General features: G+C 40.7%; 1 protein-coding gene across 2 annotated transcripts in view; it reads left to right on the forward strand.

Annotated features, from left to right (window-relative positions):
• Positions 1-12,329, forward strand: part of SLP1 (Calcineurin-like metallo-phosphoesterase superfamily protein) — a 131,307-nt gene that overhangs the window by 36,795 nt on the left and 82,183 nt on the right. For both annotated transcript variants that reach the window (XR_015690943.1, XM_087678419.1), the window contains exon 3: positions 5,856-5,969. Coding sequence is in view for 1 of the 2 variants with exons in the window: in XM_087678419.1 (XP_087534545.1) it covers positions 5,856-5,969 (114 nt within the window). In the remaining variant the exon portion in view is untranslated. The remainder of the gene's footprint in view (positions 1-5,855; positions 5,970-12,329) is intronic.

Here is a 12,329-nt window from a genome sequence, read left to right on the forward strand (position 1 = left end):
GAGGAATTTTCATCTCTTAGCAGAGGTACATTCAGGAGCTCTTGGTGACTTTTGAGATGGAGACTTGTCGGCCCATTACTACTCCTATGGATCCGAACTGGAAGGCCACTTCACACTTAGATTCTCCTGTGATGGATGCTTCCCGCTACCGACAGTTGATTGGATTCTTGATTTGGCTTCTCAACACTCGTGTTGATCTTTATTTTGTTGTGGGTCTTTTGGCAGGGTTCATGACTGAACCCAAACAAGTGCATTGGCAGGCTGCCCTGAGGATTCTTTGGTATTTGAGGGGGACCTTTGACTTTGAGATTTCTTATCTCGTAGGTACAGATGCTTCAGATCTGGTTATTGCAGGTTGGAGTGACTCAGATTGGGCTGGCGATGTGGACCACCAACGGTCTACTACAGGCTACTGTTTTACCTTGGGTACCGATGTTATCTCTTGGAGTAGCAAGAAGCAGCCCACGGTAGCTCTTTCTTCTACTGAGGCAAAGTATCGGGCTGTGTCTTCCACCACATGTGAGGTTGTGTGGCTTCGGAGATTGTTGGAGGAGCTTGGCTGCCCCTAGACTCGTCCTACTCTTCTGCAGTGCGACAATGAGAGTTGCATTGCCTTGGTACAGAATCCTATATTCCATGTTCGGACGAAGCACATTGAGATCTAGTATGACTTCATTCGGGAGAAGCTTCTGGATGGGACCATTGATGTCGTGGAGTATTGCAAGACAAAGGATAATCTTGTAGATTTGTTTACGAAGGCGCTTTCCCAGGCTCTTCTTCGGCAACATTCTAGATCCCTCAGTCTTTTGACCCGTCCAGGATCTGAGAGGGGGTGTTAGATAGTCATTTCCTGGACAATTGGTGGAGAGCGGAGTACGGCAGTGCCACGTTAGCAACCATGTTAGTAGACTGCGCAGGTGCCACGTGGCAGCTTGCAATCGGATAGTTTTACTGCACAGTCGGCCAGTTTACTGTAGTCGGCTGCATTAAATGCAGCCGACCTGGTGCAGTTATTTCCTATTTTTTGGCTATTTATAGCCGGTTTGTGGCACACTCCAGCATTCATTCATTAATTTTCAGATTGTGATCTTGAGATCTGTTGGCTAAGACAGACTGTGCTCAGGCTGATGGAGATCGAGGTCATCAAGTCGGAGACATACACAGATATTTCCTCTGCCCCCTTGTATATTTCTGCACTCTTATACAACATACTACACTGCAGATTTTCAGCGTTTACACTATCTCCTTTTCTCTCTCTCTCTCTCTTCTCTTTGTATTCACTCTCTCTCAGTCTTTGTCCTACGCTTCCGCATCGCTGCACTTTGATAGAAGATACCCGATCATTATAAACTGCACACCAAGGGCCATCAAAGAGGACACGATTGAGATGGAAAGAAGGTTCTTCTTAATGGTTGGTACAAAAGACATTTTGTAATGTCATGGAAGTGTGAGAAATTGCACAGTACTGTTGTCTTCGATTGCCTAAGAGGCATTGTTTGCACATATGACTATCATCATCTTAGATATAAATGAAATGGGTGAGAATAAATCTTGACAAGAGGCAGCCCAAGGATGAAGTACCATGAAGACAATGTAGGAAGGGTAGTTCGTATGTCCCAAATTCACTCATGAATGTCAAATGCTGCACCTCATTGTGAATTGAGGCTTGATTTTGAAGGAATTTGATAAATTTCAGAAAAGCCTCAAATTTTCCAAGAAGTTTGGGTGAAATAAAGCTTGAATGATGAAAAGGCCCAAATTTTATTGGAAAACTGAAGAGAAAATTGAAGAAAAATGTGAAAGTTTTACTGGAATGATGTCTATAGATGAATTGAGCCGCAATGTCGATGAGGAATGCCAAATTCTTGAAAAGCCCCAAAAATTTCGGTGAAATTTGGGAAGTTTTTGATCAAATTGATGAAAAGCCCCAAATTTGATGAAGACTGCAAGTCAAATTCCTTTGGCCCAGTGTCGATATTCACGATTTTGATGGAAGCCCCAAAATTTTGTGAAGGTGGGATGCAAATTGAGTAAAATTTGGGAAAATCCCTAGATTTGTGCTTGGGAAGGGGCTTGTGTGTGATCTAAGGCTTGTTGATATTTGTGTTGCTCTTCCAATTTTTAAAGAAAATTGAAGAGCGCCCCTTATCCCGAAATAACCTACCCTTTAAGCACTCGTGAGAAATCCATCTCTCCTAAAGAACATGTGATAATGAATAATTAATGTATTGAATAATGAATAACAAAGATAATCTATTAGCCGGTTGGGGAGAAGGCTATAGATTGTTGTGTCGACGTGGTAGGTTGATGGCAAGGTGCGGTGACTAGTAGGCAGTGACGTGGCGAATAGGCGGCACATCAATTGTTGGTAAGTGACGTGGAAAGAGTACAGCTTCAGGCGGTAGAGATGTGGCTAGCTCCAGTCGATTGGTATAGTAGGTTGTTTGCGTATCACGCATGTTGGCCAATAGGTTCATGGCGAGACGGCACAACGTGGTAGTTTGTGTCAGTTGATAAGTCACATCAACAGGAAACTTTTGGTGACAAGCGATGTGTTTGAAGGCGGCAGTTTGCTAAGAAGGTGACTCTCGAGAGGCGGTGTGCACTTAGTGTCGGGGCAAATATGCGATGCGATGTCGAGCGACACGTGTGTAGATAGGTGGCCTTCAGGCAGTGATAATTTAGGCTGAATAGGCTATTGCAGCGACCAATGGTGAAAGGGTAGGCTTGACAACGTAGTCACTAGGACAGGCATGATGAAGATCCCAAGCTGTGTACTAGTAAGAGTAGTAGCGGCAATGGTGGATGAGTTGAGAGTCTGAGTGGTGGCGATAATGGCCAAAACGGTGGCACAATGTTGGTGTAGGAGGGCATGTGGCTTTTGCTTCTCCCACTTATTGGAGGAGAGTGTCACTTGTGAAGCTTCTATTTTGGTGGCAAAACTTTGGTTACGCGTTGGAGACCCTTCAGCCCTTAGCCATGAGAGTCCTTGCTCAGGATTGCTCTTCAGGTGCATGTGAGAGAAAATGGAGTACCTATTCTCTCATTCACACGAAGATTCACAATTAACTTAGCACAGGACACTTAGTGGGGCTAGTCTATCACCACACTAGCTTATGCATGATGAGGGCTATGATGAGCATGGATAGTCCAAAGCAGGTAAACACTTAACCATAAAATTTTAAATTTGTTGTTTTAAAATTTAAAGTTTATACATTACAATTTAGACTTTAGCATTTACAATCTTATGTGCATTGTGTAGGTGAATGTTGATACATTCAAGTTGACAAGCGACACTTTTCCAAGTGTACATTATGAGGTGGATGAGGACGAGGAGATGATATTTGAGGAGCTCTATGGAGAGCTTATAGTAGTAGATACTCGTAGTCAGCATGTTCATGGGCGAGGAGTTCGAGGTGTTCAAGTGGCTTGGAACATATGTAAGGCGAGATTCTAGTAGCTTCCATTCCGTGTCTCATGATGACATTCCCCCTTTGCCTACATAGCCGGCGCCAAGGGAGCCATCATTTGATGATGATGGTAACCTCATCAGTGAGGATGAGCATGAGAGTGTCTTATCATCTGACGCTGAGGCATCATCTCCAGACACTCTTCATGAGCACTCAGATGGTTCTGATGATGATGATGAAGATAGTGATGCCTCATCATAGTCTATAGATTCATAGGTCTCTATCTTTTTTGTATCCACTATCATTGTATCCACATGCCACTATGATTCATTATCCAAGTATGTACTAGTCTTTAGACCCTAGTTGTATTGCATGTTGCACATATAGCGCATGCAATTGTGAGGGCCACCCTCATGTATTCATCTTATTTTTTAATGAAATGGCTATTTCCACTTTAAACATGTGTTCTATCATTTAATGATTCATGGTTTTTTAAAAAATCAAGCAATTTTTTTCTTCATACTAATATTGTAGCATACCTTATAAAATTATAAGGTACCATTTAATATTGTATTTTATCGTACCTTTCGTAACAAACAATTGTGAATGATTGAGGGAATGGCAATGGCAATGGCAAAGAAGGTAACCTTGCGTTGATACCAGTGTTGGCCTTGCTGTGAAGAAATTGCGTGACTAATTGATAAAGAATGAAAGATAATGAAGGTATTAATCGATGCACAATAACTCAATCACAAATTGGGAGGCGATTTATCGATGCGTGGGTCAGAATACAATACTCAAGGTGATTAGACTGAAAAATGCCGCACTTATGTGCTTATGAGGCACATAGTGAATTTTTCTTATAAAATATAAACAACTGCATTTAATGACAGTTTAAATGCCCAGGGAACCCGGGTCATGGATACACACGTGAATGTGGGCTGGGAGAGTGCTGAACATAAATAGCTGAAAAATAGCCATCAAAATGACCAGGCCGGCGAGCTAAAACTGGCTGACCAGCTGCCAAAACTGGCTGACTGGCTGAATATAATATCCAGCAAAATGCGATCTGATCAGAGGTGCCATGTGGCATTGCCACTTGCCCATAATCTGTCCGACGTGCCTGGAATGAGGTGGCTGCTCTTGGTGACTGCTGACAAATGTTCAAACTGACAGGAAATGTGAAACTATGCCTGAGAGAACTAATTGTACCACTGTAGCCTGACAATGCCAGTCCAAGGGATGACGAAATCTCTAACACCGTGAGGTTTAGAATAGCAGGCAACAGCAATTCTAGGTGTGGTGACAGTAACTTCAGTGGAAATGACAGTGAGGCAGCTCAAAACACAGGCAGGGACTGCTGGCCAGAACAGGAAAACAGGCTACCTGCCCCAACAAGGGGTCTCCTAGTGGAGAGTGAGGTCATTCTACAGCGGACGAGGGTAGGAGACTTGAGAGGAAAACAGCAGTTCCAGACCTGAAATCAGTGAGTACAGCAGAGAAAAGCATCAGAATGAGCAAGCTGGTCACCTGATACCATGTGAGAATGAGTGAAGGAGTGGAAGCAAGAAGACACAAAGCTGCATACGGAGAGAACAAAAGGACTTAGAATGGTTCAAAAATGGATGGAATCCATAACTTGAAGCACGAGAATGATCAGGACAAACCATTTACAGTAGCGGCAAATGTTATGACCAGCAATGCCTCAAGTCTCCCTCTCTCTGACAGGATGCAGTGATGCGAGATGAATTATAGAGGAGGAGGGTTGTATAAATAGTTTGGGTGTTACTCTTTGGGGCTTTGATGCCCTCACTTTTTGTTTTCTGGGGTAGTCAGTTAATTGGCCCTCAATAGTGTACAACTTGTTCAGAGCTGAAACACAGATGTGCAGGTTTGCCTGGACAGCTGTTTGGCTACACTTGGGGTCTCCTTTGTAATGCAACTCTGTGCATAGATAGGAAAGATGACTGATATAAAGTAGTTGTCAAAAAGGGAGTTACAGATTTAGGGCATTCCAGGCAAACTAGGAGGGTATTTGGAGGAAACTAGGCAAGGATCCGCCATAGCGCATCTCACATTGATGTACTTGAAATGTATAACACTAGTTAGAGCAAGACACCTTTTTTAAGAGAACAGTTTATTCTTCATTTTTGGTTTTTATTCTGCAGGGCATAACATTGGCACATTGGAATACCATTTTACAATTCATTACATCTGCTAAGGCATCTGCAAGTGCTAGAATTATTTCTAGTGGTTTAATATTTAATTTTCCACTTTAAAAAGAAAAACTTCTATCGCAATCTCAGAAATAAACTTTTTGTTTGCACCCTAGCTAGAATCGTGTCTAGCTCAGATCATGTCAAAACTGTTATACACATCTCAAAATTTGAACTTTATGTTTGGTGAAAACTTACCAATCATAATGATTCTTTTTGCACTTGCCAGGTGCTTGTACAAGTTGGAGATGTCTTGGATCGTGGAGGAGATGAAATTGCAATTCTGTCACTATTGCGATGGTTGAATATTCAAGCACAACTCAAGGGTGGGGCTGTCTTTCAGGTTTTATTTTCAATCTTATTGTGAGCTCGTGGGTTAGTACAAACAGACAAAACTTATTTATTTTTCCTCCTGCCAACTCTGAGGTTTGAATAGCCTATATATCAATTTCTTAATGTCATTCAGCTGCTGTCTTGGGCAAAGGCCGTACTCAAAAGTTTGGAGAAATAGTGGAGAGTGAGCTAGGATTCTTATGGAACCTGGCAGGCTGCAGGCATTAGTATATAAATTGCATCAGAAAATATAACCATGGTGGTGGAAAGCAATAACACACTTGTATTAAGGTGCAAGGATGATCAAGGCTGAAAGGCCAAAAGTACTTAACAGGGGCATTGGCTTTCATTGAACCTTTCATATGCAAGCAGATGTGGTGTTTTTGAAGTAAATAATAGGGGCCCCAGACACAAAATCCCATGATTTGCACACATGGGGTTGTGTTCCACAAAATCAATTGTAGGAGATCAAGAATGACACACAGTTATAATGTACATTTTCTTTGATACTGAATATGACCAATATTATTTTCACATATTTATTTATGAAGTTAGGGTCACATAGATTCAAATTTGGGGTTGAACCATTCTCTAATCATATTTTATACCCATATGCATTTGCTATATGGAAACATATGAATAACACTATGTTTGCCTTCATCATTCTTGCATGTATATTCTGTTTGCTTGCTCCATGGAAGGTAATATTTTGCTATCTACACTCTCGCTCCATGGAAAGCGAATACTAAAGTGTCAGGGTGGGCTAGGAATATCTTGCCATAAGACAATTGGCCACAATGGACAAATTGACCAAATCCACCATAAACAAATACTAAACGCCAAAGCTCCATATGTCCCTTAATGACTTAGTGGTTGTGCTCACAACCAAGAGATAACATATTTGTGTACTTGTTGAAGGGGAGAGAGCGCAATGGAAGTGCGAGTCAGAAGTGCGAGCAGCAGTGTTTAGAGTAAGAGAGAGTGAACGCAGAGATAGGTGTATCAGATTTTGATGGTACACAAAAAATAAAGAACGTATTTATATTTTAGGGCACAATAAAGGTGTGTTCACACCCGTATAACTTTATACACGAAGATGAAGGGACTTTACACCCAACAACCTCCCACTTAAAGGCCTGAAGTGGTACCTTTAAATCAACTAACTCCCACGAATCTGATGCAATGCTCATGTTGAGCCTTTGCAAGACTCTTAGTGAGAACATCTGTAGGGCTATTTTGAGTTTTGACCTTAGTCAATGTGACAAGACGATCATCGAAGACTTGTCAAATAAAGTGTTAGTGAACATCTATATGTTTGGTACGTGCATGAAACATGGTACTCTTAGCCAGACATGAATGTTGCACTCTGGCTATCACAACCAAGTACTAGAGTAAATGAAGAAAGACCAAAATCCTTGACCAGACAGCCAAGCCAAATAGCTTCCTTAGAAGCTTTTGTTGCTGAAATTTATTCATTCTTTGCAGTAGTCAATGCTATAATTTTCTGCAACCTTGAACACCAAGAGATAGTCCCACTAGCCAAAGTAAAGACATACCCACTGGTAGATTTCCTAGTATCAAGATCTTCTGCCATGTCCGAATCAGAGAATCCCTGCAACTATAGCGTATCGTTTTCATAGCATATACACTTCTCTTGTGTACCTTTTAAGTATCTGAAGATACATTTCATTGCTTCCGAATGTGCTTTGCTAAGGTTAGATATGAATCTACTAACAAGTCCCACTGCATGAGCAATGTCAGGACGAGTTGCAACCATGGCATACATCAAAGATCCACAAGCTGATGCATAAGATATGCCCTTCATAGCACTAGCAGTTGCATCACCCTTTGGACAATCAACTTTGCTAAGCTTTCTATGTGGTGGTAAAGGTACACCAAGAGGCTTAGCATCAGCCATATTAAACTTGTCAAGTACTTTGCTAATGTACTTGTCCTGTGAGAGAAACAACTAGTGCTGCTCTCTCTCTCTCTCTCTCTCTTTTAATGCGCATGCCCAAAATGTGTTTAGTTGCCCCCAAATCTTTCATTGAAAAGGCCGAACTCAGTTGCCTTTTAAGAGCATTCAAAATACTCTTATGCTTTCTTGCAATCATCATGTAATCCACATATAAGACTAGCAAAATAAGGCTTCCATCATCAGCCTTTTTAGGGTATAAGCAATGATCTACATGACAACGTTTAAAACCATCGCTGAGCATGAAGGTATCAAACTTTTTGTACCACTATCTAGGGGCATGTTTCAACCCATATAAGCTACATTTTAGCTTACAAACCAAATACTCTTTCCTTGGAATAGCAAAAGCTTCTGGCTGTTTCTTGTATAGCTCTTCATCTAGGTCACTATGAAGAAAAGCGGTCTTCACATCCATCTGATCCAACTCTAAATCCAAGGATATAGTGAGAGCAAACAAAACACGGAGCACAATCATTTTCACCATTGGTAAAAAGACCTCCTGGAAGTCTATGCCTTCCTTTTGTGTATAGCCCTTAGCAACCAAACCTGCTTTGTATTTGGGCTTTCCATCAATACATTTCACTTTGTAAACCCATATATTAGGGATAGCTTTCCTATCCTTGGGCAAAGGTACAAGCTCCCATGTGTTGTTAGCATATAGAGATTTCATCTCTTCCTGCATAGCAAGCTTCCACTTTCTCTTGTTTTCACATGATTGTGCCTCTTTAAATGTCAAAGGCTCACCTTCATCAGTCAATAAAATGCAATCCAAAGATGGCTGAAACCTTTGTGGTTGCCTTCTGACATGGGTAGACCTTCTTATCCAATGATCTATATTGTTAGGCATCCTTAGGTATGTGCACACCATCACCAGGTAGCTGATTTTCAGCATTTCCTTGCTGTTGTAACCTGTTTTCAGCATGTTCTTCTTGCTGTCCTATTTCATCTTGTGCATCTATTTGCTGTCCATTATCTTCTGGCTGTAGCACAATGGGTTGTTGCTCATTTTCAGCATCAAAAGAAACATAAATTTCAACTAATGGCTGCTGAATGGCTGACAGTTCATGCTGAAATTTGACCTTCTTTCTGTCAAGGTCATCTTGTGTAGTATGTTTCAACAACTTTGCCGCATTAAACACTACGTCTCGTTGCATATTATCTTCTTGCCCTGAGGGAGCCAAACTCTATAACCCATCTCTCCCTCATCTCCATATCCCATGAAGATGCCGTTGATGGATTTTATGTCTAGTGTATTCCTTTGATCTATAGAAACATGCACAAAGGTATCACAACCTTAGATATGCAAATGGTCATATGAAGTAGGTTTGCCATACCAAACCTTCTCAGGAATGTGATTTTCCAATGCACAATTGGGAGAGTGATTGTATACATGAATTGCAATTTTAAGAGCCTCTTCCCAGAACTGTTGCGGGAGATTAGTTGTGGACAACATGCATCTGACTCTCTCACAAAGTGTGCGATTATATCTTTCAACCACGCCATTTGATGTAGGAATATAAGGGGCTATCAACTCCCTCTTAATGCCATGCATCTCACAAAACTTTTTGAACTCATTAGAAACATACTCGCCCTTGTTATCTGTTCTTATAGCTTTTAACTTAAGCCCTTTCTGTATGGTAACAAAAGCATTAAACCTTTTAAAAGCATCCAACACTTCCTTTTTGCTCTTTAACACATACACCCATGACTTTCTACAGAAATCATTAATAAAAGTAACAAAGTATCGTGCATCCCCATATGAATTAACAGGCATAGTGCATACATTAGAGTGTACTAAATCAAGAGCAGTGGACTTTTTAATGACACCAAAGTAATAACAAGACTTCACATGTTTTCCATATAGGCAATCATTGGTCTTTTACATCAAATCTCCCTAAAAGGAGAGAACTCGAAGGCCTTTCTGGCTCATATGGCCAAGTATTTTGTGCGAAAGTTTCATATGTGAATGAACTTCAGTCACAGGCAAGAACTTGCCAGGTATTCCTTTACAATGTGAATAATACAAAGTCCCCCTTTTGATACCTTTAACAATCAGCATAGAGCCCTTGTGGACCTTCCAAGATCCACCACCAAAGGTAGTAAAATACCCTATTGCATCAAGTTGCCCAACTGACAACAGACTTTTCTTTATGCCAGGAACGTATTTGACATCCTATAAAATCAGCTCTTGGCCCTTTTCAAGGGCCTAGTGAATGGTACCTACACTCTCTATTCACATGCATAGTTGTTTCCTAAGAAAACTTTGCCTAGGCAACCTGCAATGTATTTGGAAAATGACTCCAAAGAGGGAGTAACATGAAAAGAGGCACCTCTGTCCACTATCCATGATTGGGACAGCCCATCATGAGCTGAAAGTAAGGCATCAATTACCTCCTTTTTGGTGATGTGTATATCATCTGCTACTGCCATAATATCTACATCAGTGCATGAGGTTGCAACAAGTATCTCTTCAGTGTTAGGAAGCTCTTCAATGACCACACTAGATGCAAGATTTGCCTTTGCAACTTCTTTTGAGGAAGAGCTGTCATCATCTTTTTGTCATCCTTTTTCTTTCCCTGCTATTTCTTTCTTTCTTGTAGTAGCGGCAATTGGTCTTTTTATGCCCTTTACGCCCACACTGATAGCAAATAACATCTTGCCGTTTGCCCTTGCTTTGCTCTTACTTTTGCCTTTATTTGTTGCATTACCCCTCTTCTCTAACCTGCCTCTAAGATGATAGATTGAACCACTACTTTTTTGACTGGATTTTCTTATGATCTCCTCATTGAGAATAGAGCCCCTAACACCATCAAAGGTTAAAGTAGGGTGGTTGTTCAGTGAAACAACCAAAGACTTCCAGCTATCAGGCAAAGTCATCTACAAGAAAATAGCCTTCAGTTTATAATTAAAGGCTGACAAACCAGAGTTTTGCAACTGACTCAAAATCCTTGTGAAAGCACTCAAATGCTCAGATGCTTGCTTAGCCTCATCCAACTCCATGTTCACAAGCATGCACATGAGATGCACTTGATTCATTGGAGTTGTATTTTCATAAGTGTCCTTTAACTTATTCCATATAACATAACCTGTATCAAGATGCTTAATTTTTGTAAGTATATCATCAAACACAACCATCTTAATGTATGCAATGGCCTTCTTGTTGAGTTTAGTCCAATCAACATCCAGTATAGTTGCAGGCTCAGTTTCCAAGGGAGCATCATCATAGTCCTTGAGAAACAAAATGCCTTGCATCTTGTCCTTCCATAGATCAAAGCCAGTGCCACCAAACCTCTTGATTTCAAAGAGGGATTTAGTGTCACTGCTGCTAGAAGCATTAGTGGCCATTTTTCAGCAATGCACCAAAAAACCAATGTTGTAATTTATGTCAGCAAACAACAAGCTGAATATGCAGCTAATTTCAGCTCAAAATTTCAGGAAATAAAAGCAAGGTTTAGTCCAAATACATGTTTAACAGTAGAAGGGATGACTTTCAGCAATATAACAGAAATTTCAGCATACATTACATGCATACATCAGTGCAAGGTGACTCCCACTTCAGCAACATCACCAAAATACATCTACAACAATCCCAGATCTGCAAATGATCACTAAGATTGCTGCACCATGAATATTCAACAATACATCAACTCAATAGGAGCTGCCTAATATGTGTATTGCATATATATGTGCCCAAAAACACTTATGATACACGAAAAACCACCAAAATTCTTTGCAATTTCTCCAAAATCTCACAAGTGGGAGATAATAAACTCGAATCACACTGCTTACAATACCAAGATTGCTTCAACAATGTCCCCAAAGTGCATTTCACACATCAATATTGCCAAAATTCACAAATTTCAGCAAAAGCCCCAAAATTTTGTTGACCAATTTACCCTGATTGCATTAATACATGTTCCCAAGAGCATAGAACATACAAATTTAGCAAAATTTCACAAAATTTGCAAAAGCCCCAAATTTCTCGGCTCCAAATGTGCACCAATGTCAGTAAATTCGACTTAGTTGATCAAAAACTCACTTATACATGAAAAGCACCAAAAATTTCAAAGCCAATGTGCACAATTTTTGCAATTTCTAGGTCAAAAGTCACTGTTATGCATGAACATCACCAATTTTGGGGAAAGCCCCAAATTTTCGGGCACAAATCTGTTAACTGGGCTTACACGTGCGAACCCTTGTCAGTGAGCAAGCACCTTGCTTGTCAACAACCTTAGAAAGATTTTTAAAAAAATGTGAGGAATCTGGCAAGAAAACGTGATCCAGTAGCTGTTGACTATTCGTTGAGCTGCCAAAGCTTGAATGTGCCTGTGCATGACTTGCAGATGCTGCGCCTGACCTGTCACTTAGCAGTGTTGAGAGTAAGAGAGAGTGAAA

This window comes from Lygodium microphyllum, chromosome 1, assembly GCF_053477565.2.
Source record: "Lygodium microphyllum isolate KBCC chromosome 1, Lygodium_microphyllum_v1.1.10, whole genome shotgun sequence".
In the NCBI taxonomy this organism is placed as follows: Eukaryota; Viridiplantae; Streptophyta; class Polypodiopsida; order Schizaeales; family Lygodiaceae; genus Lygodium; species Lygodium microphyllum.